A 26,240-nucleotide genomic window follows, 5' to 3' on the forward strand; every position below is an offset into this window, starting at 1 on the left:
TATTTTACTGCCCACTCCCCACCCCTCATGGGTCCAGTTAGTTCATCATCCCAGGACTCAAGCAGGTTCCAGTCAAACTCAGCTGCTGAGTCCTCTCCCAAAGATATTCTGTCCCATCAGGTAGCCCCCTCCCATCTTGGTTCCTGGGCAAGAAGCTGCACTCAGAGACAAGAGGCTCACCTGGTCTAGGTGAACAGCTTCAGTCACCTCCCTTCCCTCTCTTTTTCTGCCAGCCACAAGAGCTAGCAGGACTCTTGGACATACAAAGCAGGGAAAGGCCCTGGCTCTCCCAAACAGTTTGAAACATTCCTCCTAGGGCCCCCTTCCTGCAGCATCCAAGTCAGGGGCTTCCCAGTACCCCCTGTCTCTTGCTAACTCACCTTTCTGGGAAAGTTGGGCTCTGATATTGTCCAGTTCATTCTGAAAGGCAATACCCACAATAAGCAGCAGGAAAGCATCATAGCCGACCTCCACGTTGTCTCCCATAAGGTTGTGGGGAGCCCCAGGATTGAACAATGAGGCCTTCTAGGGCATGAATCCTGCAGTGCCTCAAGGCCAAGCTAAGCTAACAATGAAAAGATAAGCACTGCTTTAGCTCTATGTGCCCTTTTGAAAAGTAGGTAAAATGGAGGCATAATCTCAGGGACAAGGCCCCAGGACAGGTAAAGAGGTAGAATAGTGGAAGGGAAGTAAAGTTGGGCCCCTGTGATCAGTCTCCATAGCAGAAGCTTCTATCGCTTCCTTGGCCTCATTGCTCTGTTGGTCTCATTCCCTCTGGGTATCAGCTGCCTCACCAGGGACACACAATAGGAATGGCCAAGGACCCTGGGCCATTACTCCTCCTCTCCCACCCTGGGTCTTCCTGATTCATAGTCTACTTTCCTCCAAGCTCTGAACTGGCTCTGTGTACCACAGTCCTTCCAGACCTAGGATCAAATGGAGGTAGGTATGCCAGAATAGCTTTGTACTCCTGGATGAAACCTCCCATGTGTCTAGTCTCTAACTAGACTGTTGTGAGGATCAAGTGAGCCTCTCAAAGCCCTTGCAAATGTTCCACAGCCATGCCACAGAATCACTGAGAAGCTGTGGCAGAATTGAACCCAGTTCCTATTCAGGATGCCAGAGAACTCAACATCCCCATGAGCAAGAGAGATGCCTGCTCCATAACAAAGAAAGCCAAGGACTTTTACAAAACTGAAATGCTTGACCAAGGGTCCATGGTGGTAGCTAGATGGAATCTAGGCAAATCTTACTCTAGATCACTCATCTAAGGTCAACAGAAGACTCAGAATTTCACATGTGACCAACAGTATGGCCCAGGCCCAGTGGGTAAACAAGACCCTGCTGTCAAACTCTCCACCGAGGACTCTGGGGGCAGGAGCTTCTGGTGGCTGGGCTGGTTAGTATAGGCTGAACAGCTGGGAGTGGAAGTGGTGGGTAAGGAAGAGCACGCAGGGGCTGCCTGAGAACAGATACTAGGCCATGGCTGCTGCACCACTACCCATAGTCCTCTGGCTTCTTCCACACTCCAGCAGGGGCTTCCAAGCCCTTGCTCCAAACTACCCAAGATGGTGCTACCTGTCTCACAAACCTGGCTTTGAAAGCTGGAAATAAATGAAACTGCCTTTGTTGCTTTCATCACAGGGAAGACACTACTTAAAACTGGGAGCAGTTACCATGACGATGAACATGCTTGCTCTAAGCACAAAAGCTCCATGTTCCTGAAGCAGTGAGGTTCCAAGGACATCATGACATCCTGGGGCCAGAGCCAAATGAACTCTGATCTGACAGATACCCAGTAAATTAACCCTCAGAGTCCAGGGATCATTTGTGAATCCCAATCCAACTTCCTCAAGAGTTCTCTGCCAATGCAGCCTGCTTGCACACAAAAAAAGCTAAATTTTAGGTTAGGAGGAGAAGCAGTAGATTTACAGGAGGGAAACTACCCACTTTTGCCTCCATTCCCACCTGAGCTGCAAATCTTGATTCCAAGATCTCTGGTCTGGGGAAGGCCCAGGCATCCGACTTTACACCAAGCTCCCTAGGTAATTTTTTTTCTTTTAACTTTTTTTATTTAATAGAGATGGGGTCCCATGTTGCCCAGACTGGTCTTGAACTCCTGGGCTCAAGTGATCTGCCCACTTTGGCCTCCCAAAGTGTTGGGATTACAGGCATGAGCCATCACGCCCAGCCTCCCCAGGCACTTTTGAGGCACAGGCAGGCTAGGGAACACTGAGTCCAAAAATCTTCTGTGACTGGGGAGTAGAAGAGTTTTCTAATCTGTCACTAACTATCCAACCAGCAAAGTGGGCTATACAGGATGGCTGTAGGTTCTTTAAAAGATGAGGAAACAAGACCGCAGGAGAGAATTAAGGTTGGAATTGACCTGAAATCACAAGGGGAGGGTTTACAGTCAAGCAGCTCCCCTCTTCCCTCACAGTGTATTTCTCTGATGACTGTGTCTCATCACTTGTCCACTGCTTTTTGTGTCCCCACCTTGAAAACTGTACCAAGTCTCACCTCTATAACTTCATCTCCATGCTCCAGGAACCCTCCACTTATGTGGAAATAGAAAGTGAACTCTCAGGCCAGGCACAGTAGCTTATGCCTATAATCTCAGCACTTTGGGAGGCCAAGGTGGGAGGATTGCTCCAGCCCAAGAGTTCAAGACCAGCCTAGGTAACATAGCAAGGCTCTATCTCTACAAAAAATTTTTTTAAAAATTAGGGCCGGACACAGTGGCTCACACCTGTAATCTCAGCACTTTGGGAGGCCAAGGCGGCTGGATCACTTGAGGTCAGGAGTTCGAGACCAGCCTGGTCAACAAGGTGAAACCCCGTCTATACTAAAAACACAAAACTAGCTGGGTATGGTGGCACGTGCCTGTAGTCCCAGCAACTCAGGAGGCTGAAGCAGGAGTATTGCTTTAACCCAGGAGGCAAAGGTTGCAGTGAGCCAAGATCACGCCACCACACTCCAGCCTGGGTGACAGAGTGAGACTTCATCTCAAAAATAAATAAATACATAAAATAAAAAAATTAACCGAACATGGTGGTGCACCCCTATAGTCCTAGCTACTAGGCAGGCTGAGGTGGGGAGATCCCTTGAACTCAGGAGTTTGAGGTTATAGTGAGCTATGATTGCACCACTGCACTCTAGTGTGGACAACAGAGTAAGACTCTGTCTCTTAGAAAATAAAAAAAGAAAGAAAGTGAACTCTCAGAGGGCTTAGAGTTCAGTAGAATCAGATAAATTCTAGCTACCTTTAAGAATTCTGCATCCAAGACATTCTCCTCCTCCTGGGCAAGATCAAAGAAGAGCTTATTGATAATGGTTCTTTTGCCAACCTGGATGGGAGAACAAGATAAGAGTATGATTGTGTAGCTGGGTCATGCGCAAGGAAGAGAGTGTTGTACATGGGTCTGACTACCTGTCTGACATGCATGTCAGGCCTGTTCTCAGACCTAACTTTTCAAAGTACATCCTTTAGAGTCAAAAGACCTCTTTACCCCTGCAGGTACCCCAAGCTGGGGCTGCTGGTTTGGTGGTCACTGAAGTCATATTACTACAGACCTACATGGTTAAGTGCTCAAAAGATACCTAACTTTAGGTGCTGAGTCATTGAGGAAAAGACAGTGAAGGAGGCCAGCCAAATCTATCCAAGTGAAAACTGGCCCAGGCAACAAGTCCATCTGCCAGCTACCTGTGGGTGTAAGCAGGCCCCCCAACCAACTCAAGGACACAAGTGCGGCTCAACTGGCCTTAAACCAGAAGGGTCCAAAAAGGTCAGATATATTGCAGTTTCAGAGCTCTTTTCACATTCCTGTTGTCTGCTAAGGAGATCTCTTCAGTTGATGTGGTCCCACCCCAATACTCTCACCTGGATTCGGCACTGTGGGCAGGTCCGACTTGGTGCTGTCTCGAACCACTGAATTAGGCTGGAATGAAAAGCAGAACAATAGATTGATGAGCCCTGGTTTGTCTGGGGACATAAGCCAGGCAAACATTCTCACCACGAAAGGGTTTGTTCTGCTCCTCCTTGACCCAATGCCTGCCCAAATAAGAGGGCAGCAGCACGGACAGTTACAGAACCTCCCTCAAGGCCTGACGGGTACTCGACTCCAGCCAGCTGGCCCTTTTTTTTTGGCCCTTTTGGCTTGGCCAAAAGCAGTCCTTCAGGCAACCTTCTGGGCTTTGACTGGGGTTGGGAGAGATATAGTCAAAGCTCAGGGGCCCTCAGGGATGGGGACTCTGATAACACTCCCATTTTAAGCTGGAATCCCAAAGACTACACTTTCAAGGTGAGGATCAACCAGAAATAAAAGTAAGTAAGGGTACAAAAATAAAGTTAGATATAATGAATACAATCTAGTATTTGATAGCACAACAGAGTGACTACAGTCAATAATAATCTACTGTACATTTTACAGTAACTAAAAGAATATAATAGGAATGTTTGTAACATAAAACAATGATAAATGCTTGAGGTGATGGCTACTCCATTTACCCTGAAGTGATTATTACACACTGTATCCTTGCATCAAAATATCTCATAAAGGCCTGGCGCGGTGGCTCAAGCCTGTAATCCCAGCACTTTGGGAGGCCGAGACGGGTGGATCACGAGGTCAGGAGATCGAGACCATCCTGGCTAACACGGTGAAACCCCGTCTCTACTAAAAAAAATACAAAAAAAAAATTAGCCGGGCGAGGTGGCGGGCGCCTGTAGTCCCAGCTACTCGGGAGGCTGGGGCAGGAGAATGGCGTGAACCCGGGAGGCGGAGCTTGCAGTGAGCCGAGAGGTCGCGCCACTGCACTCCAGCCTGGGCGACAGAGCGAGACTCCGTCTCAAAAAAAAAAAAAAAATCTCATAAATCCCAGAAATATGTATACCTACTACGTACTCATAACTTTTTTTTTTTTGAGATGGAGTCTTGCTCTGTCACCCAGGCTAGAGTGCAGTGGCGCCATCTTGGCTCACTGCAACCTCCACCCCCTTGGTTCAAGCAATTCTCCTACCTCAGCCTCCCAAGTAGCTGGGATTACAGGCATGCGCCACCACGCCCAGCTAATTTTTGTTTTTAGTAGAGATGGGGTTTCACCATGTTGGCCAGGCTGGTCTTGAACTCCTGACCTCAACTGATCCACCTGCCTCAGCCTCCCAAAGTGCTGGATTACAGGTATGAGCCACCATACCCAGCCATAAAATTTTTTTTAATTGAAATTTGTGTTTGTTTTTTTGTTTTTTATAGAACAGAGACAGGGTTTCACTATGCTGCCCAAGCTGGTCTCAACTTCTGAGCTTAAGTGCTCCTCCCACCTCAGCCTCCCAAAGTGCTGGAACTACTGGCGTGAGCCACTGTGCCCAGTCAAAAAAAGTTTTTCAATTAAAAAAAAAAAAAAAAAAAGGGGCGGGGCGTGGTGGCTCACACCTGTAATCCCAGCATCCCAGCACTTTGGGAGTCCGAGGCAGGTGGATCACGAGGTCGGGAGATCGAGACCATCCCGACTAACACGGTGAAACCCCGTCTCTACTAAAAATACAAAAAATTAGAGGGGTATGGTGGCGGGCACCTGTAGTCCCAGCTGCTCGGGAGGCTGAGTCGGGAGAACGGTGTGAACCTGGGAGGCAGAGCTTGCAGTGAGCCAAAGCCAAGATTGTACCACTGCACTTCAACCTGGGCAACAGAGCGAGACTCCATCTAGAAAAAAAAAAAAGTAAGTAGTGGTAAAAGCAAAACATAGCTAGGTGGTCTAGCAAAGCTCAAGCCTTAAACTTTAATTAGTCTTCTACTAGTAGACTCCCCTACTCCTAGGGACCAGGGAGAAACTAAGTCCTCTCTGGAAAATGATACCATCATCCTGGCCTCAAATATTCCTATAAATACATTTTCTCTTCTCTTTTCTTCTCTTCTCTTTTCTTTTCTTTTCTTTTCTTTTTTTTCTTTTCTTTTCAGATGGGGTCTCAATGTCACCCAGGCTGGAGTACAGCGGGGTGATCTTGGCTTACTGCAACCTTCGCCTCCCAGGCTCAAGCGATCCTCCCACCTCAGCCTCCCGAGTAGCTGGGACCACAGGCTTGCACCCACCACGCCCAGCTAAAATTCCTGTAAGTTTTCAAATACCATGTACAACGTATAATCAAGGGTAACCAGGCACAATGGGATACTACACAGCAACAATCAATGAGTCTACAACTAAGAACAATATTATGAATAAATCACAAAAACATAACTCAGGAAGAGAAGCCAGACACAAAAAGTTATATTCTGTATGATTCTATTTACACAGAGTTTAAAAGTAGGCAGGCCAAGCCCAGTGGCTCACGTCTGTAATCCCAGAACTTTGGGAGGTCGAGGCAGGTGGATCATGAGGTCAGGAGTTTGAGACCAGCCTAACCAATATGGTGAAACTCCATCTCTATTAAAAATAGAAAAATTAGCCGGGTGTGGTAGCACGTGCCTGTAATCCCAGCTACTTGGGAGGCTGAGGCTGAAGAATTGCTTGAACCTGGGAGGCGGAGGTTGCAGTGAGTCAAGATCGCGCCACTGCACTCCAGCATGGGGGACAGAGTGAGACCCGGTCTCAAAAAAAAAAAAAAAAAAAAAAAGTAGGCAAAATTCATCTATGCTCTCAAAGTCAAGACAGTAGCTATCTTTTTTTTTTTTTTTTCTTGGCCTCCCAAAGTGCTAGGATTACAGGCTTGAGCCACCACTCCCAGCCAATAGCCTGCGTTTTCCTGTTTTCTTTTTTTTTTTTTTTTTTTCCCAAGGGAGGCGTCTTTTCAGACAGGGTCTCACTCTGTCACCCACGCTGGAATGCAGTGGAGCAATCACAGCTCACAGCAGCCTCTACCTCCCAGGCTCAGGTGATGATCATCTCAGCATCCCAGGTAGCTGGGACCACAGGCACATGCCACTATGCCCGGCTAATTTTTTCAATTGCTTGAACCCAGGAGGTGGAGGTTGCAATGAGCCAAGATCGAGCCATTGCACTCCAGCCTGGGCGACAGAGTGAGACTCTGCCTCAAAAACAAATAATAATACAGGATACAAAAGTTAATGGAATAGAGGCAATGTATGAAGAGATAATGGCTCATAATTTTCCAGCACCTATTAAAGAAATTGCTTCACACGGCCGGGCATGGTGGCTCATGCCTGTAATCCCAGCACTTTGGGAGGCCGAGGCGGGCAGATCACGAGGTCAGGAGATAGAGACCATCCTGACTACCACAGTGAAACCCCATCTCTACTAAAAATACAAAAAATTAGCCGGGCATGGTAGTGGGCACCTGTAATCCCAGCTACTCAGGAGGCTGAGGCAAGAGAATGGCATGAACCCAGGAGGCGGAGCTTCCAGTGAGCCAAGATGGCACCACTGCACTCCAGCCTGGGTGACAGAGCAAGACTCCGTCTCACAAATAAATAAAATAAAATAAAGTAAAGTAAAGTAAAATAAAATAAAATAAAATAAACCAGGTGAAAAAAGATATACCATGCAGTCACCAAACGAGAGCTGAAGTGGCTATACCAATAGCAGATAAAATGGACTTTAAATTAGACAAGATAGGCCGGGTGCAGTGGCTCACACCTGTAATCCCAGCACTTTGGGAGGCCAAGGTGGGCGGATCATGAGGTCAGGAGTTTGAGACCAGTCTGGCCAACATAGTGAAACCCCATCTCTACTAAAAATACAAAAAAAAATTAGCCGGGCATGGCGGTGTGCGCCTGTAATCCCAGCTACTCAGGAGGCTGAGGCAGAAGAATCATGTGAACCCGGGAGGCGGAGGTTGCAGTGAGCCGAGATTGCGAGATTGCGCCACTGCACTCCGGTCTGGGCCACAGAACGAAACATTTTTTTAAAAAAAGAGAGACTTTGAATTAAAGTTACAAGAGACAAAGAAGGACAAAGAAGAACATTAACAAAAAGTTCAATCCTGCAAGAAAAAACAATTATAAACTCCAGCCTGGGCAACACAGCAGCATCCTGTTTCAAAAAAAAAAAATTATTACAAACAAAAACTTTATTTAAAAACATACAATTGGCCGGTCGTGTTGGCTCATGCCTGTAAACCCAAGCACTTTGGCAGGCCAAGGAGGGTGGATCGCTTGAGTACAGGAGTTTCAAACCAGCCTGGGCAGCATGGCAAAATCCTGTCTCTAAAAAACAAAATTAGCTGGGCATGGTGACATGCACCTGTAATCCCAGCTATTTGTGAGGCTGAGGCAGGAGGATCGCTTGAGTCCAGGAGGCTGAGCAGAGATTGCACCACTGCAGACCAGCTTGGGCAAGACAGAAGGACTCTGTCTCAAAAACAACACCAACAAAAAAAATACCACACATACACCAATTAAAACATTCAACAATAATGTAGAAGTGGGAAGAGAGTGTTACTATTCTAAGCTCTTTGAGTTGCCTGGGAAAATGAGAAAGGTGTTGATTAACCTTGAAATTGGTAAGTTAAGGATACATACCTTAATTTCTAGGATAACCACTTATAAATGGAAATGGGGTACATAACGTCCAAACTAACTGAGGGAAAATGGAGAAATACAGAATATTTAACCAATTCCCACCAAGGCAAGAAAGGAGAGAATAAGATATAATAGGCAAGACAAAACAGAATCGACTAAAGACAATAGATTTACTCTTCATTTAATCAGTAATTGCAACAATTTTAAGTAGACTAAATGGTTCAGTTAAATACAAAGATTATCAGACTGGACTTTTAAAAGTCCAACTAGGCCGGGCGCGGTGGCTCACGCCTGTAACCCCAGCACTTTGGGAGGCCGAGATGGGCGGATCACGAGGTCAGGAGATCGAGACCATCCTGACTAACACGGTGAAACCCCATCTCTACTAAAAATACAAAAATTAGCCGGGCGCGGTGGCGGGCGCCTGTAGTCCCAGCCACACAGGAGGCTGAGGCAGGAGAATGGCGTGAACCCGGGAGGCGAAGCTTGCAGTGAGTGGAGATTGCGCCACTGCACTCCAGCCTGGGAGACAGAGCGAGACTCCCTCTCAAAAAAAAAAAAAAGTCCAACTAAATGCTGTTTTCCCAGGCTGGGCACAGTGGCTCACGCCTGTAATCCTAGCACTTTGGGAGGCCAAGGTGGGTGGATTGCTTGAGTCCAGGGGTTCGGGACCAGCCTGGGCAACATAGCAAGACCCCATCTCTACTAAAAATACAAAAAAAAAAAAAAATTATTCGAGCATGCTGGCAGGCACCTGTAGTCCCAGCTACTTGGGAGGCTAAGGTGGGAGAATCACCTTAGCCCAGGAGGTCAAGGCTGCAGTGAGCTGAGATGGCACCATTGCACTGCAGCCTGGGTAACGGAGTGAGACCCTGTCTCAAAATAAAATAAAATAAAGATCTTTGGGGTAAGCTAAAGTAATTTTTAATATATAAAAAAAGAAATGCTGTTTTCAAGGGATACATGTAAAACACAAGTACACAGAAAAGTTTAAAATAAAAGGACAGGCCCTAGCACTTTGGGAGGCCAAGGCGAGTGGATCACCTGAGGTCAGGAGTTTGAGACCAGCCTGGCCAACATGGAGAAACCCCCGTCTCTACTAAAAATACAAAAATTAGTTGGGCGTGGTGGCGCACGCCTGTAATGTCAGCTACTCGGGAGGCTAAGGAAGGAGAATCACTTGAACCCAGGAGGTGGCGGTTGCAGTGAACCAAGATCGCACCACTGCACTCCAGCCTGCGTGACAGGAGCGAGACTCCATCTCAAAAATAAATAAATAAATAAAAATAAACAAATAAAGTAAAAGGATAGAAGAAAATAGAGTAGGCAAATAGAAAATAAAGTACAGTACTCTTAGATGCGAGCTTAATTTCTAGTCTAACCAAACAGCAGTGGCTCCCTCAGCATGGGGCTCAGGCTGTCAGCAACACAGGTCTAAACAAAGCTTTGCCAGTAAGCCAGCAGCCATCAGGGTCATGCCTGCCTCTCTGCTTCCTAGGGCCTTTAGCCCTACAAGCCCCCTGTGATTATTATCACCCACCATTCCCAGGGGTAACTCTGCCTTATCTCTTTTGCTAGGAGGTCCAAACCAGCCTGTCCACATCTGCTAGGGGAATCTTTCCCCACTAGCTGTACACTCAACAGAATGGCTCTACACGGTCAGCAGGACCCCTGGATAGGGGGAGCATCTCCTTGCCTTCCCCATGTTAAACGGGTTTGCTGACATGGCGAATACACTGGGGTGTCCTAATTCCAAACCATCAAGTAAGCCTACCCTCTTGGGTTGCCAGAAACCTACCAGGTTTCTATCTGGAAGAAATAAAAGGATTTGTTGATGTAGTGAAAGCTCACCCTTGCCCAGGCTAACGGTTGTGAAATCACATCTGTTTGTATAGGTGATCAAGGAAGCATCTGTCTTCACTGAGCCATCTCAGTCCCCCTCAGGCTTAGCTCAGCTATCACCTCTGCCAGAAAGCCTGTCCTGACCCACTTCTGCCCAAGTTGGGAAGCTCCCGTGGGGCCTCGTTTAGGAGGAAGGTTCTCATCACTTGTCTGGATTCCGGGGAAGGACCGCCTGGAGGCCCGACACCTCGCGGCCCTGAAGCGGTACCCGGGCAAACATCGGGCCCCAACACTGCAGTCACTCACCACTGCAAGTGGAAGGTGTGGCCGCAGTGGATGGCGGCCACGTCGCGGGAGTGATCGAAGAAGTCGGAGCAGATAGTGCACAGAGCACGGATAGGCATGATGGCTGGACTCAAGGGGCCCAGGCAGCCAAAGAAACTGCTACAGGTCCGGCTTCGCAGACGCGCCCCCGCGCCTCCACTGCCTTCAAATTTGGCTCCGCAGCACGACTTCCTGGAGCAGGCCGGAAGTGACAACACAAAACTTTGGGCGGAGCGTAAATATTTCGTCTGGATTGGACAAATCCTCGGGTGGGCGGAACTAGGGGCGGGGCTTAGTGGCCCCGAGGCCGTAGAGAATCCTGGGCGGAACGCGGTCGCTCTCTGGCGTCTTCTGGGAGGACTCGACCTGCCACTTGAGAGCGCAGCGTTATATCAAGGCGGGGAGCAGCGAGGCTGCCAGCTGGACCCTTCTCCAGGGCAAGGCAGCGCATTGTAGTCCCACGCCAGAGCTGGCGCGAGGCAGGCTGGGCCAAGGCAGAGAAAACTGCAGCCGCAAGGGAATAGAACAATGGTCCGGATGGGTCCCTTGGGCTCTGGACAGTGCTGGACCATGCGCTGTGGTCTATATTTCCCATAGACCAAAATACTCTACCCTCTCAGTCATCAGTTCCGGGCGATTCTGGAAAGATTGACACATAGGCCCCAGTCCCTCAGGTCACCCCAGGCCAACCTTGGCTTCATCCAAGTAAGACATGACTATCCTTGAGTTTGGAGACACTAGGGCCAGTACCCTGACTTTAGCTCTTAACTCTCAGGAGGATCGGTTATGCTTGGGACTGTAGTAGGGTTGGAATTTTGGAGGCCCAGATGCTTCAAAGACTAGAGACTAACAAATTCTTTTTATTATTCCCACATCAGAGAAGTTATCTTTGAGGAGGTTATCTTTGAGGTCCTCCCAGAGAGCAGCATCCCTGGTAAGTTCACCCAGGCCCATGTGGGGTGTAGTAAGTAAACTTTTGGGTTTTTAGGTTTAGTATCTGTAGCAATGTTACTCCCTCTACCCAGAAGAAACCTTATGCATAGCCCCATAATATAAAGCTGATCTGCTCCAGCTGAAATAGACCCAGAGTGAGATTTCATTTGGGGCATATGTGGAAAGCACAGGTGTTCACAGGAAGAACGCAGAGCATTATAGAATCTTTGTGCACTGCTCACCCTACACCCTCTCCCCAGCTCAGGGAAGCTATCTTTGGCTAATAGCAGGGTCTGTCCTTGTGGTGGCTGGCCCAGGTAGATTCCAGCTCTATGCCTAAATCAAGAGTGAGGCTCCTCGGTCAACAGGAGTCAAAAACAGCAGCCCTTACTTGAGCTCTCAGCCCAGGGAGTATTCCTCGGTCCAAATGCAGCCCAAGACCCACTACTCACATGGATTTCTAGAGTCCAGAGGACCCCCACCACCACCACCATTGAGGAATACACTGTGGTGAGGATGATCTTCACTCTCAGCCCAAGAAATCCACAGGGCACTGTTCACTACTACTCCCAGCCACTACTTATGAACCTGCTCCCAGCCTCTCCCCTCCCCACTGCCTTCCAGGGGCTCCTCCCCAGTAGGACAGAGGAAGCAAAGGCAAGAGGGTGGCCAGAGGCTTTGCAGGGTGATGTTTATTTGCCAGGTTCAGCAGGCACACAGTTAACCCACCGACCTTCACACACCAGAGCAGACCCACAGGCATGCAGGGAGAAGGGCAGGACCACCAAGGAGTGCCAAGCAAGGGCGAGGACCAATGTGGCTGCCTGTCCAGGCTGTGATTGGGTCTGACAAAGGGCACCTGTCAGGAGCCTCCCTCAGGAAACTGGGGACTTTAACTCTACTTCCTCTTCCCAGCAACAGCAACTCAATGTGGCTCTGAGGCACCTGGGCCTCTGATAGAAGTGAGCTGTAGAAATAGAGGGAGTTCCTCTTCATTTCATTGTTGAACTGAGCAGAAAATCTGCCCCTGTAAAGGGCAAACCCCCAAATCAGATTATGGGGTATTGCCATGCAGCAAACCCCCTAGGGTGGAGAGGACTTGTGGGTTGAGATTGTAGGGGGTGGGCATCTAAGAAGAGCAAGGAGATATCAGCCCTTCCTGTTTGGCCCAGGGTAAGGACCTAGTTAGGCTGGAACACTGGGTGCTGGGCTTGTACTCTGCCCTGCCAGGTCTCATTGCCACATCCTAATTGTTCCTCCTTTCCCTTAGAGGCTCATGAGGTTCAAGGTACAGGGCAGCCCACTGCAGGACTCAGGAGGGCAGGAAATAACACAAATAACAGGGTCTTAGGAGGGACAAATATGGAAGCTTCTGCCTTCCTACTCATTCTCTCCACTCCTGAGGACCCCCACAGCTAGAGAGCAGTGTCCCTAGCCATGTGCCCAGTCTGGACTTAAACATACTGCCCTACCTTTCTGCATCCTCTATACCAGCCTGTATCCGCTCCTAGAGCAGCCCACACACCACAGGCACACACCTTCATGTGCAGGAGCCTAAGACCGCTGACAGGGCCTCGCTGGAGGACCAGCTCTCAGGGCAAGGCCGCCCAAGTTTAGGGCCTGGGAGAGTGTGGGACCTGCAGGGCCTGCCTAGGGGAATGGTGAAGCAAGAAGGGAAGGGGAAGGAGAGCAGGAGCCCCCTGAGTATCCCTAGAGCAGCATCCCACAAGGAACAGAAACTGGTGAAGCTAGCAAAAGACAGAAAAGCCACAAGGAATCCATGCAGGGGCTGGGGCTGGCCCTGCCACTGGCCTGCCCACCACTCACACACATACACACAGGAGACGAGACTGCTCTCCCGTGACCCCTAAGTATGCCCCACTGGGATGTGGGGGCATGGGGGAGCGAGGGCATCATGCCAGTGACTCTATGTACAGTGAGAAGCCCCTCATCCACTCTCCCACCCTCCTGCCCATCCCCCGCCCCCCCTCACCAGGCTGCCTACTCAGCTGGCCTCCTCCCTTTGAGACTCCTGGGCATAACCAGCAGCCTCTTCCCCTTTACTAGAGGGTGGAGCCTGGCCTGTGGCGCCCTCTGGGGCTGTGCTGTCCGGCTGGGCCATAGCCGGCTCAGGGGTGGCAGCTGCCTTGGTGGCTAGTGTGGCACTGCTTTGGATGGTGGGCACAGTGCTCTCTTCTGTGGCCGGTGTGGCTCTCCCATCAGTGGCTGGAGTAGCGCTCCTGTCAGTGGCTGGGGTGACACTCCCATCAGTGGCTGGAGTGATGCTTCCATCAGTGGCTGGGGTGACACTGCCATCAGTGGCTGGGGTGGCACTTCCATCTGTGGCTGGGGTGGCACTACGGTCTGCGGGGGCCACATTATCACTCTTTGCAGCATGAGCAGCATCACCCTCAGGGACTGAGGTAGCTCCACTCGCAGCTGCAGCTATGGCCCCACCTGCAGCCCCGGGGGTGGCAGTGTCTGTGGCTGAGGCCGACTGGGCTGCAGCCGTGCTGGACTGCTCTGGCGCCCGGAGCCGTTTCATGAGGGTGGTCACTCGGACAGCCTTCTGAAAGGAGCACAGTGGAGAAAGGCTAAGGGTGAAGCTTGCTGGATCCATTGCTTGGCAGTGACCAGACCAAACTCCTTCCATAGTACCCCCGGCCACCTCCATCCACCCCAGGGCCAAGTACCCAGCTGCTCAGCACTCCTACTTAAGGTAATCGCAGTGGCTACACCCACACCTGATGGCCTGAGAAAAGCTTGTATGTGGCTGCAGGGGTGTGATGCAGGCAAGAAACTGAGTGCCAGAAGGAATAGTTGGGATAGAGCCAAGAAGGGAGCTATCCAAGCCTTACCTTCCACTTGGCCCTGGCAAAGTTCTTTTCAATCTGGGCACAGACACCATCCTTGATGTTCTTATCAGAAGCAGCATTGCCAGAAATCCTGGAAAGGGTGCAAGTGTGTCTGGATCTAAGAGAATGAGCCTTTGTGGAGACTCTGCCCAGCCCTTCCATGTGGCATCCAGGGGCTACCACGCAGAGCCTCTGGGCTGGCCTGAGCTCTAGGTGCCTGCACCCCTTCTAGGCCTCAAAGATGTGGCTGCTAGGTGTGAGGGGGACCCTGGCCTCTCCCACCCTCCCCTGGACCCTGCTTACCACTCATGGGAGATGGCCTCTTCTGCAGTGATCCGCTGGTCTTGCTCCACCTCCATCAGCCTTGCGACCAGGTCTTTGGCTGTGGACAAAACCAAGGAGGGGCTAGGCATGGGCACCCCATCTCAATGTCTAGAGGTGATGAATGGGCTGGGGGACAGAAGCAGAATACCACAGAGAAAGCTGAGAGCAGGACCCCCTCCCCCACTCCCTTGCATTCTACCAAGTACTGGGCAGGCACCTCCTCACCTGCCTGCGAAATATCATCCCAATATGGAGAGTCAAACTCATAGTCACCAGCCAGGATCTTGCGGAAGAGATTCTTATCGTGGTTCTCATAATCATCTTCTTCCACCTCCTCATAGAAAGGTGGGTTGCCTGAAAGCCTGCATGGGGGAAGGGTCACACAGAAAGGCCACAGACACATGCCCCCACCCCATCTGACTGCAAGCCTGCTTGTCCGTCTGTCCACTCACAGGATGTACATGATGACTCCAATGGCCCAGCAGTCCACAGGGCGTCCATATCGCTGCCGGCCTACCACCTCTGGGGCTACAAACACAGCACCCATCTGCTGGTCAGTATCGGGCCTAGCCAGGTCCAGTACCATCCACACCAGCTTCCTGAGATGAGTACATTTTCCCCCTACCCAGAGAAGCTCCCTGAAGGCTGCCCCCCATTCTCCCCCTGCCCTGCCCCACCCCCTGCTTGCCCAGATACTCGGGGGTCCCACAGGGCTCCTTGATGAGGCCATTTTCTAGCTTAGCCAGATGGAAGTCACTGATGACAATCTTAGAGTTCTTCAGCCGGTTGTAGTAAACCAGGTTTTCCAGCTGTGATGTGAGAATAGCATGTGGGTGAGCAGAAGACACCATGAGGACCTCGGAGGCTAGACCAAGGCCCCGAGGTTCTGCCCACCCCAGCATCAGCCCAGTTGCCAAATGACCCTTTGACTCTGGCTCTGACCTCACCTTAAGATTCCTGTGCACGATCTTGAGTGAGTGCAAATAGGCCACAGCCTCCAGGACCTGCCGTACCACGTTGCTTGTGTCTCGCTCCGAGTAGTAGCCCTGGTCCAGGATCCAGTCAAACACCTCCCTCCCCGTGGCCCTGAGGGACACCAGCCCCTGAGCCTGGTGTGGGCAGAATCGGGGGTAGGGCAGGAGCACTTGGGTGAGCTGCCTGCACCAGGCAGCTGGCTGAGCAAGGCACAGGGACCTGGGACGCCAAGCGTCCAGAAAGGGGGTTTCCTTAGCTGCAGAGGGTGGGAGAGGTGAAAGCCCTGGGCACTGGGGAATCTTGGGACCCCAGACCCACACTCACAGCTCCAGGAAGATAAAGTACTCCTTGCGGGTCACAAACACATCCACCAGTTGTAGGATGTTGGGATGCTTCACCCTGGCGACAGGGAGGGGAGCCAGTAGTTAAGGCTGGATGAACCCCTGGGAGAGGCTGTGGTCGCCACAGTGGCCACAGCAGACTAATTGGCCAGAGGCTGGGACTGCCTGAGGCCACTTGCCCTCTAAGCCCTTCCCTGCTGCCTCCCACGCTGCCCCAATCCCAGGCCTCAAACTCACATCTTGAGGATGCCTATCTCGTTCTTGGCAGCTTTCCGCACCTTGCGGCCATCCCGCTTCTGGAACTTCTTGCAGGTGTGCAGCTTGCCTGTTGTCTTGTCCTTGGCCCGGAAGATTTCACAGAACTCCTCACTGCAGCCGACAGGCACTCACTCAGGCCTGGTCTTAGTGTCAGCTGCACTCCACTCCCACTTCCCTAGCCCTTGCCCACCAGCCCACCCAGCCCTGCCTGACAGGCCCGGCACTCACGTCTTGATGACCTGTCCCAAATCATATCTGTCAGTCACCTCCGATGGCTGGTTATAGTTCTTCTTGTCGCCCAGAGTCACACACCCAAACGGCATTGCCGGGCTCTAACCTGCAGGCACGATGGGGTCTGGCTTAGCTGTACTACTCTCCACTTCTCCACAACATAGGTGCTGCTTTTGGGAGACCCCAATCTGGCTCAGGACAAGCTAGGAGCAGAGACCATACCAGGAGGGGCTAGAGGATAGGCAGGCTCAGATCCTACCCCTGCTTTTCTGGCTAGACATCCAGCTACTCAGCTTGGCTGCCTGAACTACAATAGCCTACATAAGAAAAATGTATTAAACTGATATATAAGGGAATAGTTTTGTATTCTATACACTCAAAAAAAAAAGGCTTATCAAACAGTTTATTTAAATTTCAGCTATTTTACAGATGAAGGGGGCTATAACCACCCACCCACCTGCTAATCATCTCTGAAGGTCTAGAGCTAACAAGTGTTAGTGGATATATGAAGAACGTCAGCACTGCTAGGAGAAGGCAACCTCCCCTTTGTAAAGCCGTTTGGTAAAACCACTAAAATCAAACAAACATACCCTATGAACCAGTAATTGCACTCCTAAATACGTGCCTACAGAAGTGCACATATTCGTGCATCAGGACAGTCATACAATGCTCAGAGTGGCCATATACATAATCGCCAAAAATTGAAAACAGACCAAATACCACCACCAACAGGATGTATTGTGGTAGAGTCACACAATGGAATATTATACAGCAATGGAAACAAAGGACTACAGCTATACCCAACCACCTGGTGACTCTTACACAGCGTTAAATGCAAAAAGACACAAAAGAATACATATAGTATAAGTCTATCGATAGAGAGTTCCAACAGGCAGAACAAACCCGTACTGGGAATACAAACACAGCAGTAGAGCTATAAAGAAAAGCTAGGAAATAAGCAGAGTCAGATAATGGTCCCTTCTAAGAGAAAAGGAGGGGTTATGATTGAATCAGGACACATGGGGGGATTCTGGAAAACCTATTTCTTTTCTTTTCTTTTCTTTCTTGCTTTCTTTTTTTAGAGACAGGTCTCACTATGTTGCCCAGGCTGGAGTGCAGTGGCTATTCATGGGCGCAAGCCCACTACTTATCAGCACAGGAGTTTTGACCTGCTTCGTTTCTGATCTTGGTTGCTTCACCCCTCCTTTAGGCAACCTGATGGTCTCCGGCTCCCAGGAAGTCACCATACTAATGCCAAACGTAGTGCAGACACCCAACTGACATAGCATACTACAGCCCAGAGCTCCTGAACTCAAATGATCCTCCCACCACAGCTGGGATTACCGGCACCAGCACCACACCCGGCTGTTCTGTCACCCAGGCTGGAATGCAGTGGCACGATCACAGCTTACTGCAGCCTCAACCTCCTGGGCTCAAGCAATCCTCCCACCTCAGCCTCCTGAGTAGCTAGGACCGGACCCCAGGTGCGCACTACCACAACTGGCTAATTTTTAAAATTTTTTTGTAGAGACAGGATTTCATTATGTTGCCCAGGCTGTTCTCAAACTCCTGGGCTCAAGCAATCCTCCCGCCTCAGCTTCCCAAAGTGCTGGGATTACAGGTGTGAGCCACCACACCTGGCTTGGGTAAATTTTTTAAAGTTTACATACTGATATACACTCACAAACTCTTTTCTGGAAGAATGCTGAAGGAAATAAGAGTTCTCTCCTGGGCAAAGAATTGGATGTCAAAAGGGCAGATATATCTTCTGTTTATTAATTTTCTGTGTGAATTTTTACTATTTTACTGTAATGACTTTGATTAATTTAGTAAATACTGCACTCAGGCATAGTGCTTGGGTGATTCCTCAGAGGGATAATCTGGGTGGAGGGGCAAGGTAAAGCTTTGGAGGCAGCATTAGGACTTAGAAGGGAAGGATTTGCCAGGAGGTATGTAGGTATACCGGTCAGGAAGAGCAAAACAAGCCTGCTCCTGGTCCCAGCTTTCAGCTCTGCATATGCATTCACGCCCACTGGGGCCCCTCAGGGGACCTTGGCTGTCATGTCCAGGTGCGAGGCCCCCAAACAGAACAGATACAGCTGGCTCAGTGAGCTCTAGGCACTCTTTCCACCTGGGGCACGGTGTCCCACAGGTCTGCAATCCTGCCAATTACAGCCCAATCCTCATCTGTGGTGGTGGGTGGGCTGACTCCAGTGTCTAAAGGAAAAGGCACTCATAGACCATGCTCAAAGGTGGGGGTGGGGGGTTAGTGACTAGACCTTCACAGATCTGACGCCAGGGTGTGCCTCCATAATGCCTGGTCAGTGTGACACAGACTACAGCAAGCTCTGCACTGAGGCTGCACTGAAATTGCTCTGCCTCTGCTGACTATGCATGTTTTCCCTCCATGCCAATTAGCACTTGCTATGTGCAGGGCCTGAGCTAGGGCCTGGGGGTACCTAGATGTTCCCCGACCTGAAGGCACTCACAGCCTCAAGGTAGTGGAGAAGGGAGGAGGCAGCTTGGCAAGATGAACTCTGCCAGGCAAAGTCAAAGACCAGGACCCAAACAAAGCCCCATGGCCAACCCTGGCTGCTACTTGCTTCCTCCCAGGCAGAAGCCAGCCACTGGGCTGTGATTCCCAGGAGTCACAGCCCTGGAAATTCTCCCTCAGATTTGCCTTCAGCATTAGGGAACAAACTCTGTAATTCCTTAATCTGGGTTTCTTGGGCTCAGGGAATACAAATGCTTTTTTTTTTTTTTTTTGCGACAGTGGCCCAGGCTGGAGTGCAGTGGCGCGATCTCAGCTCACTGCAAGCTCCGCCTCCTGGGTTCAAGCCATTCTCCTGCCTCAGCCTCCCAAGTAGCTGGGACTACAGGTGCCTGCCACCACGCCCAGCTAAATTTTTTTGTATTTTTAGTAGAGACGGGGTTTCACCATGTTAGCCAGGATGGTCTTGATCTCCTGACCTCGTGATCCACCCGCTTCAGCCTCCCAAAGTGCTGGGCCTACAGGCGTGGGCCACCGCGCCAGGCCACAAATGCATTTCATCAGCGTCATTCCAGACAGGGTTTAAGCCATCTTGTGAGGCACAGCGAGGCAAAGGAGAGGCTTTGAAGATCGTCACTGACTGCATGTCTGCCACCATGGCCACAACCCTGCATCTCCTCCACTGGGGAGAAGCATGTGGCCAGAATCTCATCCTCACAGCTGAGAGCAGAGGCATAGCCAGTTACCATTGCCGGCCACACATTTTCACACAACATCTGCGGGAGGGGGCCTGCAACAGTCCTCTCAGTCTAAGGGCCATGTACTGGGCAGGAGGGTGGTACCTTAGACTGCAGTCTCCCAAGAGGGCTGGGAGGGACCTGTGCCCCAGCTCTGTTGCTTTGCTTACACCATTCCCTCTGGCAAGAGTGCCCTTCCCCCAAAAGCCTCCCGTCAGATTCCTATTTGTCACGGCAGAGTTATTTATAACATTAAAAAAAATTCAGCAACTACCTAAATGTCCAACAACAGGTGACTCGCCAGCTCAACTGTGTCCACTCAATGGTAGGAAGTGTGGGCACTGGCAAGAGCTCTGCCCACCTTGGCTTTCCTGTGGAGCAGCTGCCACATGAGCAAGGTGCTGAGAGCAGAACTGAATCTCTTCTTTCATTGTGATTGCTGACATTGTAAGGTAGTTTGTGCAACACATTGTCCAAAACAATCCTGATGCTCCAAGGCCAGACTCAAATGGTCCTTTTCTGAGATACCTTCCACAACCTCCATGCCCCACCCCCCACCCCACTCCAACAGCTCCCGGCTCTACCAGTGTGGTGTGGGCGGGAGGTTTTGTGCATGCCTGTCCCTGATCCTGGCCCCAGCTTTCAGCTCTGCATATGCACTCATGCCCACTGGGGCCCAGGGCTGGTCATGGGGGTCTATCTCTACCACAGAAAGCTGGGCCTCCACCCCATAATGTCAGCCTGGAGCCATGTCCTGCAGCCTCAAGGCTGAGATGGGAACAGATCTGTCTCCCCTGCCCCCTACTATGGCTGCCCAAATTTCAGCCAGTCACTCCTCCTCCTCCTCCTCACCAGTCTAACTATACTGGCTTGGGGCCCCGGACTTGGTCCCAGGGCAAGGAGAGGAGAAAGAGGGGCCTGGCTTTCAATTAGCACCCTGGTTCCCTCTGCCCACCCCCACTCCACCATCTGCTATCCACTGTTGCTCCCTGGGAGGCTTCCGGTGTGTGCACCAAGCCCTGGGCACCTGCTTGCAACAAAGGAGAACTGGGAGGAACAGTCAAGGGACAGCTCTCAGAAAGGGAGGAGGCCAGGTGGAAGGGGTGTGCATTTCTCACCCCCAAGGCCCAGACCCAACACCCAACAATGGAGAGCTCTCCTCTCAGCAACACAGGACCTGAGCTTTTCCTCAGGTACACTTAGGCCATGGAAGGGCACGGGAGCCCCACAACAGTCATTTCCCTAGAGACGTGGCTCCCTCCACTCTCTGCAGAGGAACTGAACAGTATGCACTGCGGGCTGCCCAAAGGGAGCTTGTGGGGAGTGCAGGCCCTGGTGCTGCCACTGCCCTCCAGCTGGCTCTCAGGGAGCCTGACAGCCAAGCACTCCCCAGTTACAGCCTGCTCCCAGGGCCCGACCACTGGGCTCAGGGAATTGAGCCTCCAGCAATCCTGAGGGGTCCTCTGTTGCTGCCCTGGTGACAAATGGTCCCCCAAGGACTCTACTGCATCTTTAGGTAAGTCTGACCCAGGGAAAGCCCAAACAAAACAAAGGCCAAGAGGTCCAGAGGCCCCACATTGGGGTCCTGTCCCCTCCTCCACTGAGATCATCCTGGTTCAGGCCCTACCTGTCATAGACATAAACAGACTTTCCTGCTACCTTGGTCCTCTGCCATGTGGGACTCCAGAGTTTGCAGTAAATCTAGGGAGGCCAGGAGAGGCCCAAGAGGCCTTCAGCTGCCTCCCAACAACTGTAGGCAGCACCTCCCAATTTAGTGGTAGCTGTGAACACCAGCCTGCAGGCACCCCCTACTCTCTGCTGCTCTACTCTCTCAAGGACTGGGGCTGGATTTCCTGCTGCAATGAACATGCTGAAGCCCAAGCCCTGCCTAACTCACAGCTGAGGTGTCACCCACAGGAACAGGGGAGCTGAAGACCTCACTCAAGGTCTATTAGGAACAAGGGCCAAGCTTCTAGACCACCATCCAATTGCTTCAGGGGACTGGTCAAGGGGCTGCCCTGACTGAGCCTCAGGCTCCAGCTAAATCATGGTAGAAGTTCCTACAGCTGAATTTTGCCCATCTAATGAAGGAGTATTGTGGGGAGGTCTCTCCAATCTTGGGGGTGGGCATGCAGTCCAGTGCTACGTCCTGAAAGTTTGGCTCTCAACATGCAGGCAGAGGCAAAGGTCAGCTGTCTCCTCCCAAGCACTTGGGGTCCAAATCTCTGAACCCCTGAAGGAGAATCCACTGGAGGCTCTGCTTCCCTGTGGGTGGAGGAGGGGAAATGCAGAGGAAGGCACTAGAGTAAAGGGTTGCTATGGTGATGGAAGTTTTAAAACAAGGGGAGGGGGAGGGGAGATGTGTTGGTTAGGTCCCTTCTTCAAGAATTCCCTGAGACTTTAGCCTGGCTCCTTCTTCAAGGTTCTGTGACCCAGGTCCCCATCAATAAAGAGGAGGTGGGGAGATTGAGAAAATTTAGAAAAAAGAGAATGGGGCAGAGACACAGACAAAGACAGAACCTGTGATGGAAGAGGAGCAAGGAGATGACAAAGTAAAAGGGACACAGGCACAAAGGGCAGGAAAGGGGAGGTGGACGGGAGTTCTAAAGGGGACGGATGGGTGCCCAGCAGAGCCCTAAGGCCTCCATGGCTATGTGCTCTAAATCCCTGGGCCAGGAGCTATCCATGGTACCGGGACCTTCCAGCTTGCACCCTCCTGTATCCCCCAAACATACACCGAACTTGGCATAGGAGGCACAGCCAAAAGGAGGCCAGCTCCTTGGAGCATCTTGGTGAGGAAGAGGCCAGCTGCTACAGCCCCCCAGTCAGGACAGTTCCCAGCCCATCTCTCTGCCATCACGGCAGCTTAGGTAAAGCAGGTCCAACATGTTGAAGGCAGACGCATAGGGGGATGGAAATGAGGCTTGGATGCCTAGTTGCTTCCCTTTATAGTCCCTCTTCTCAGTTGGCCCAGCTGTACCTAGACCCTCCCAGCCAACCCCTCCCCCATCTGCTATCCTCTCCAGGCTTTGGGTCCCCAGAGCCCCTCTTACAGCTCTGCTTAATCCCCTCTCACCACCCCCAACAGCAGATCCTGCCATGAATGCCAGAAATGGCATCACAAGCAACCCAGAAACAGAATAACTGCACAGCCCTTCCCCGCCCCATGCCTCAGTTTCCCCAAATAGAAACCATGGAATCTGGCCTTCTCCCAGGGCAGAGGACTGCTTGCTTGCCACTGCTTGCTTGCTTGCCTGTGAATGGTGGCCAGGGCATGGGGCTGGAGAGTAAGGCCATCAGAGATATGTGAACAGCCAGCCTAGGAGGGACACCTGAAGGGTCCGCACCAAATACTGTATTAGAAAAGGGAGACCCTTGCCCCACCCTGGAAACCAACCTGACCTTGAGGGGAGTGGAGACACCAATTTCCCAGTTGAGGAAACTGAGGCTCAGAAGTCGCTGGAGCTGCCAGGAATCAACTCTGAGGGTGGGGGAGGGCACCAGGTCTCCGAAGGTAGTCCTGGGGGCTCAAAGCCTGGACTTGGGGGTAAGGGGAGTACAGCACAGGAACTGGACTACTGCAGACTCTGAGCTTTTAGTGTGGGACAGAGGGCCCTGATCCTTAGGAAGGAACCTGGTGGAGCAGGCTCTGCCTGGGAGGTGCGGACAAAAGCAATTTGGCAGAGCTACACGGGGAGGGGGCTGGGGCTCAAGAGCCCAGGGTCTCTGCCAGACAGTACAAGCTGGGGAAGGCAGAAGCTCACGCTGTCACTATCCCAGACACCTCCTGCCAGGGGCCCTGCTCCCCACCGTGGTGCCACCCTGACCCCCTTCCCAAGTGCTGCTGGCTCGCCCCCGCTGGCACAGCAACACACATGCGGAAAGCACACGTGTGAGCACCAAGCCCCGCACCTCCCAGCAGGAACATGTGCGCCCCCACCCCCACCGTGCACGTGGGTCCATGCACTGGACCCCCGGCTAGCCCCCAGGTGAAGGCTTAGAAGCTGAATTTTGGCTGGGGGGCTGCTGGTCCCCAGGGGCTTGGAGCTTCCTCCCCCACTCCGCGGCAGCCCCGCCCAGCCCCCTCCGGGTTGTCGCCCATAAAGAACTCTCCGTTGTCATGGAAATTAGTGACTGCTAAGCGGGAGGGAAGGGGCCCGGGGACAGTTGGGAGGGGCTGGAGGCGGCTCTGGGAACGGGGAGGGACGGCTCAGCTCTCGGCCCCTATCCTCACGGGGGACCACGAATCTTCGAGGGTTAATCTTTTCATAATTCCGAGCCGCAGAGGCTTCCCCCCAGGATCCCCAAGCCGTCCGAGGTAATGGGGAACTTTAGCCCGACCCCGCACTCCGTCCCCCAAATCTGCAAAGCCCGCGCGCTCTGACCCCGCCAGGACCTCGAGCCCTCGCTGCGCCCCCGCGCACTCTGCATCCAGAACCTCGAGCCAGGGAACCAATCCCCCAAGGCCCCACAACGTGAGTTCGGGAAGCGCCCCCAGCCCGGCCAGCCCCGCACCTGCAGCGCCGGTTGGTCACACGGAGGAAGTGATCGCGGGCTCAGCGGGGCGCCGAGGGCTCCGGGGACGGCGGGTAGAATCCGCTCCGAGCACGCGGGGCAGACGCGGCGCCAGATGCAGCCGCTTCGGCTAGCGAACCTCCAGCATCGCCAGCCGCTTGCCGGCACCGGATTCGCACCCCGGGCCGGGGGCGGGCTGGGGGCGGGGCCTCCCAACCGGCCCCGCCCCGACCCTGGCGGAGCCTTAAGGGCAGAATCCCACTGGAGAGCAGGCTCGCGCGGGATGGCAGCGGTGCTGGTGAGCACTGGCCTGCTTAGCCCTGGCTAAGGTTCTCAACGGCTTCCTTAGGCCCTCAGCCTGGGGTCGGAGGTGGCCTCCTATGCCCAATGTAAGGGGTGGGGAGTGGAGAGTTGGGGGAAAGCCTGAGTCCTTGAGCTGCATAGGATTGCTTGCCAGCCATTAGTCTCTAGGGAACCGGGGCTTTGCCCAGCTCCCCGAACCCGACCCAAAAGGCAGGACCAACTTAGAAAAACCAGATGGGCAGTCGGGCTAGGGCAGGCTCCCCTACAGACTGGCATCCCCTAGCTAGGAGCAGTTAATACACAGAGGTGTCTGTTTGCAGGTAGTCAGTGTGAAAACAGTGAGTGCCCTAGACTCTGGAAGCAAAGTCTCCTATCCCACCCCACCCCCAACTCCTGCAAGGCCAGTCTTTCCCAACCATAAGCCCCAGCAAGGGTGACTGGCACAGTCAGCCCCCTCCTGTATGGCACCAAATTTCCCAAACTATAAAAGTCACCTGTGACATGGTGTGGCCTCTGCTTTCTTTTCAGTCTAATCACTCTCAAACACTTCATGACTAGCATCACTCTAGGTGGCCTGGCCTGGGATATAGGGACACAGGAGAACTGTGGCACCAAGGTATCTCACCCGGCCTGGGCGCTAATCAGAGGGAGGAGGCTCAGAACCACCAGGAGGAAGCTTTGAAGGAAGTCCTTGGCCATTTCTCTGTCCCTTGTCAGTGAGGCTCATGGACCCAAAGCCTGACCCACACCCCTCACAAGCCCTGAGGACCATCCTAAGGCCAGTATCTGAAAGCCAGACTCAGGCCTCTCAGTGTCTGGAGCTGGGCTTTATCCCACCCCACTCCTCCCAGCAAGCCTCCTGACCCTGCTGTGGGAGAGGGAGTTGGGGTCATCCCCAAACCCTCAGCCATCTTGAGGCTCCCCTGCATGGCCACCCATGGCCGATGACAGGAGGGACTGTCCAAGTCCAGAAGCTGGGGCTGGGGCTCAGACTGGAAGGCTAGCTTAGGAAATGACCGCCTCAAACAAGGTTCCTCAAAATTTTCCTCCAGAGGGGGTACTGAGCCCTTCACATTCCTCCCTGGCTTGGGGTTACCTCCTCTGGGCCAGGCTGGTGCCACTTCTGGGGTCCCTGGGTTCTGAGTGGTCTCGGGTTATGGGATCCACCCCACCACTGGGTAGGAATCTCCTGGCAGGCTGGGTATCTGCAAGGCAGAACCCGTTTCTCATATCAGTATGCTCGGCTGATGTCTGCAGAGTGAATGAATGGCCTGGCACTGAGTCCTTCCTGCCATCTGCCCACTATTCTTGAAACAATGGGTCTCTGAGTTTTATGGTGTAGCCAAGCTGTGGCTTGCTGACCCCACACATGCCACACACTTGTTTTCTGTCTTTCCTGAGGGTCATGGCTATCCAGGCATGGGGTCAAGGAGAAGCTGGAATGGGGATGTTTAGGCAGGGGAAGGGGTGGCTTCTTAGCGTCCTGCCTGCTGCTGGCAGTACTCCACCTCTTCTTGGTCCTAAGCACGCTCTGTGCATGTGGGTGAGAGCACGTGGCAGGGTGTGTGTGCACACGTGTACGTGTGTGTATGCTGTCTTTTGCCAAGGGAGATGCAACAGCATAGTGTATGCAATGGTGC

General features: G+C 52.2%; 2 protein-coding genes across 4 annotated transcripts in view; both read right to left on the reverse strand.

Annotated features, from left to right (window-relative positions):
- Window positions 1-10,849, reverse strand: part of TRAIP (TRAF interacting protein) — a 40,043-nt gene extending 29,194 nt beyond the window's left edge. For both annotated transcript variants that reach the window (XM_050780885.1, XM_050780884.1), the window contains exons 1-4: window positions 10,620-10,849; window positions 3,881-3,938; window positions 3,264-3,347; window positions 381-420 (exon numbers count right to left, since the gene is read on the reverse strand). In XM_050780885.1, the coding sequence (XP_050636842.1) occupies window positions 381-420; window positions 3,264-3,347; window positions 3,881-3,938; window positions 10,620-10,717 (280 nt within the window). In that variant the 5' untranslated portion in view covers window positions 10,718-10,849. The remainder of the gene's footprint in view (window positions 1-380; window positions 421-3,263; window positions 3,348-3,880; window positions 3,939-10,619) is intronic.
- Window positions 10,850-12,244: 1,395 nt separating this feature from the next.
- Window positions 12,245-24,484, reverse strand: CAMKV (CaM kinase like vesicle associated). Of its 2 annotated transcripts, XM_050780867.1 has the most exons (12): window positions 24,298-24,478; window positions 16,552-16,660; window positions 16,303-16,434; window positions 16,049-16,123; window positions 15,697-15,835; window positions 15,438-15,558; window positions 15,202-15,277; window positions 14,975-15,111; window positions 14,729-14,807; window positions 14,429-14,516; window positions 14,028-14,139; window positions 12,245-13,934 (listed from the first exon to the last, which is right to left on the reverse strand). In XM_050780867.1, exons 2-12 carry the CDS (start codon window positions 16,644-16,646, stop codon window positions 13,576-13,578), a joined length of 1,413 nt encoding a protein of 470 aa, XP_050636824.1. In that variant the 5' UTR covers window positions 16,647-16,660; window positions 24,298-24,478; the 3' UTR covers window positions 12,245-13,575. The 2 variants fall into 2 exon arrangements, with proteins under 2 accessions (XP_050636824.1, XP_050636823.1); XM_050780866.1 differs by having other exon boundaries at window positions 12,245-14,139; window positions 24,298-24,484.
- Between the last annotated feature and the right edge of the window lie 1,756 nt (window positions 24,485-26,240).

Source organism: Macaca thibetana, chromosome 2, assembly GCF_024542745.1.
Source record: "Macaca thibetana thibetana isolate TM-01 chromosome 2, ASM2454274v1, whole genome shotgun sequence".
Classification (NCBI taxonomy): Eukaryota; Metazoa; Chordata; class Mammalia; order Primates; family Cercopithecidae; genus Macaca; species Macaca thibetana.

Coding starts and splice junctions, on each gene's coding strand:
- CAMKV (XM_050780866.1), bottom strand. CDS start 16,646: ATGCCGTTTGGGTGTGTGACTCTGGGCGACAAGAAGAACTATAACCAG. Junction 16,435..16,551: donor TTGGGACAGGTCATCAAGAC/GTGAGTGCCGGG, acceptor TGTCGGCTGCAG/TGAGGAGTTCTGTGAAATCT. Junction 14,808..14,974: donor GGATGATATTTCGCAGGCAG/GTGAGGAGGTGC, acceptor TTTTGTCCACAG/CCAAAGACCTGGTCGCAAGG.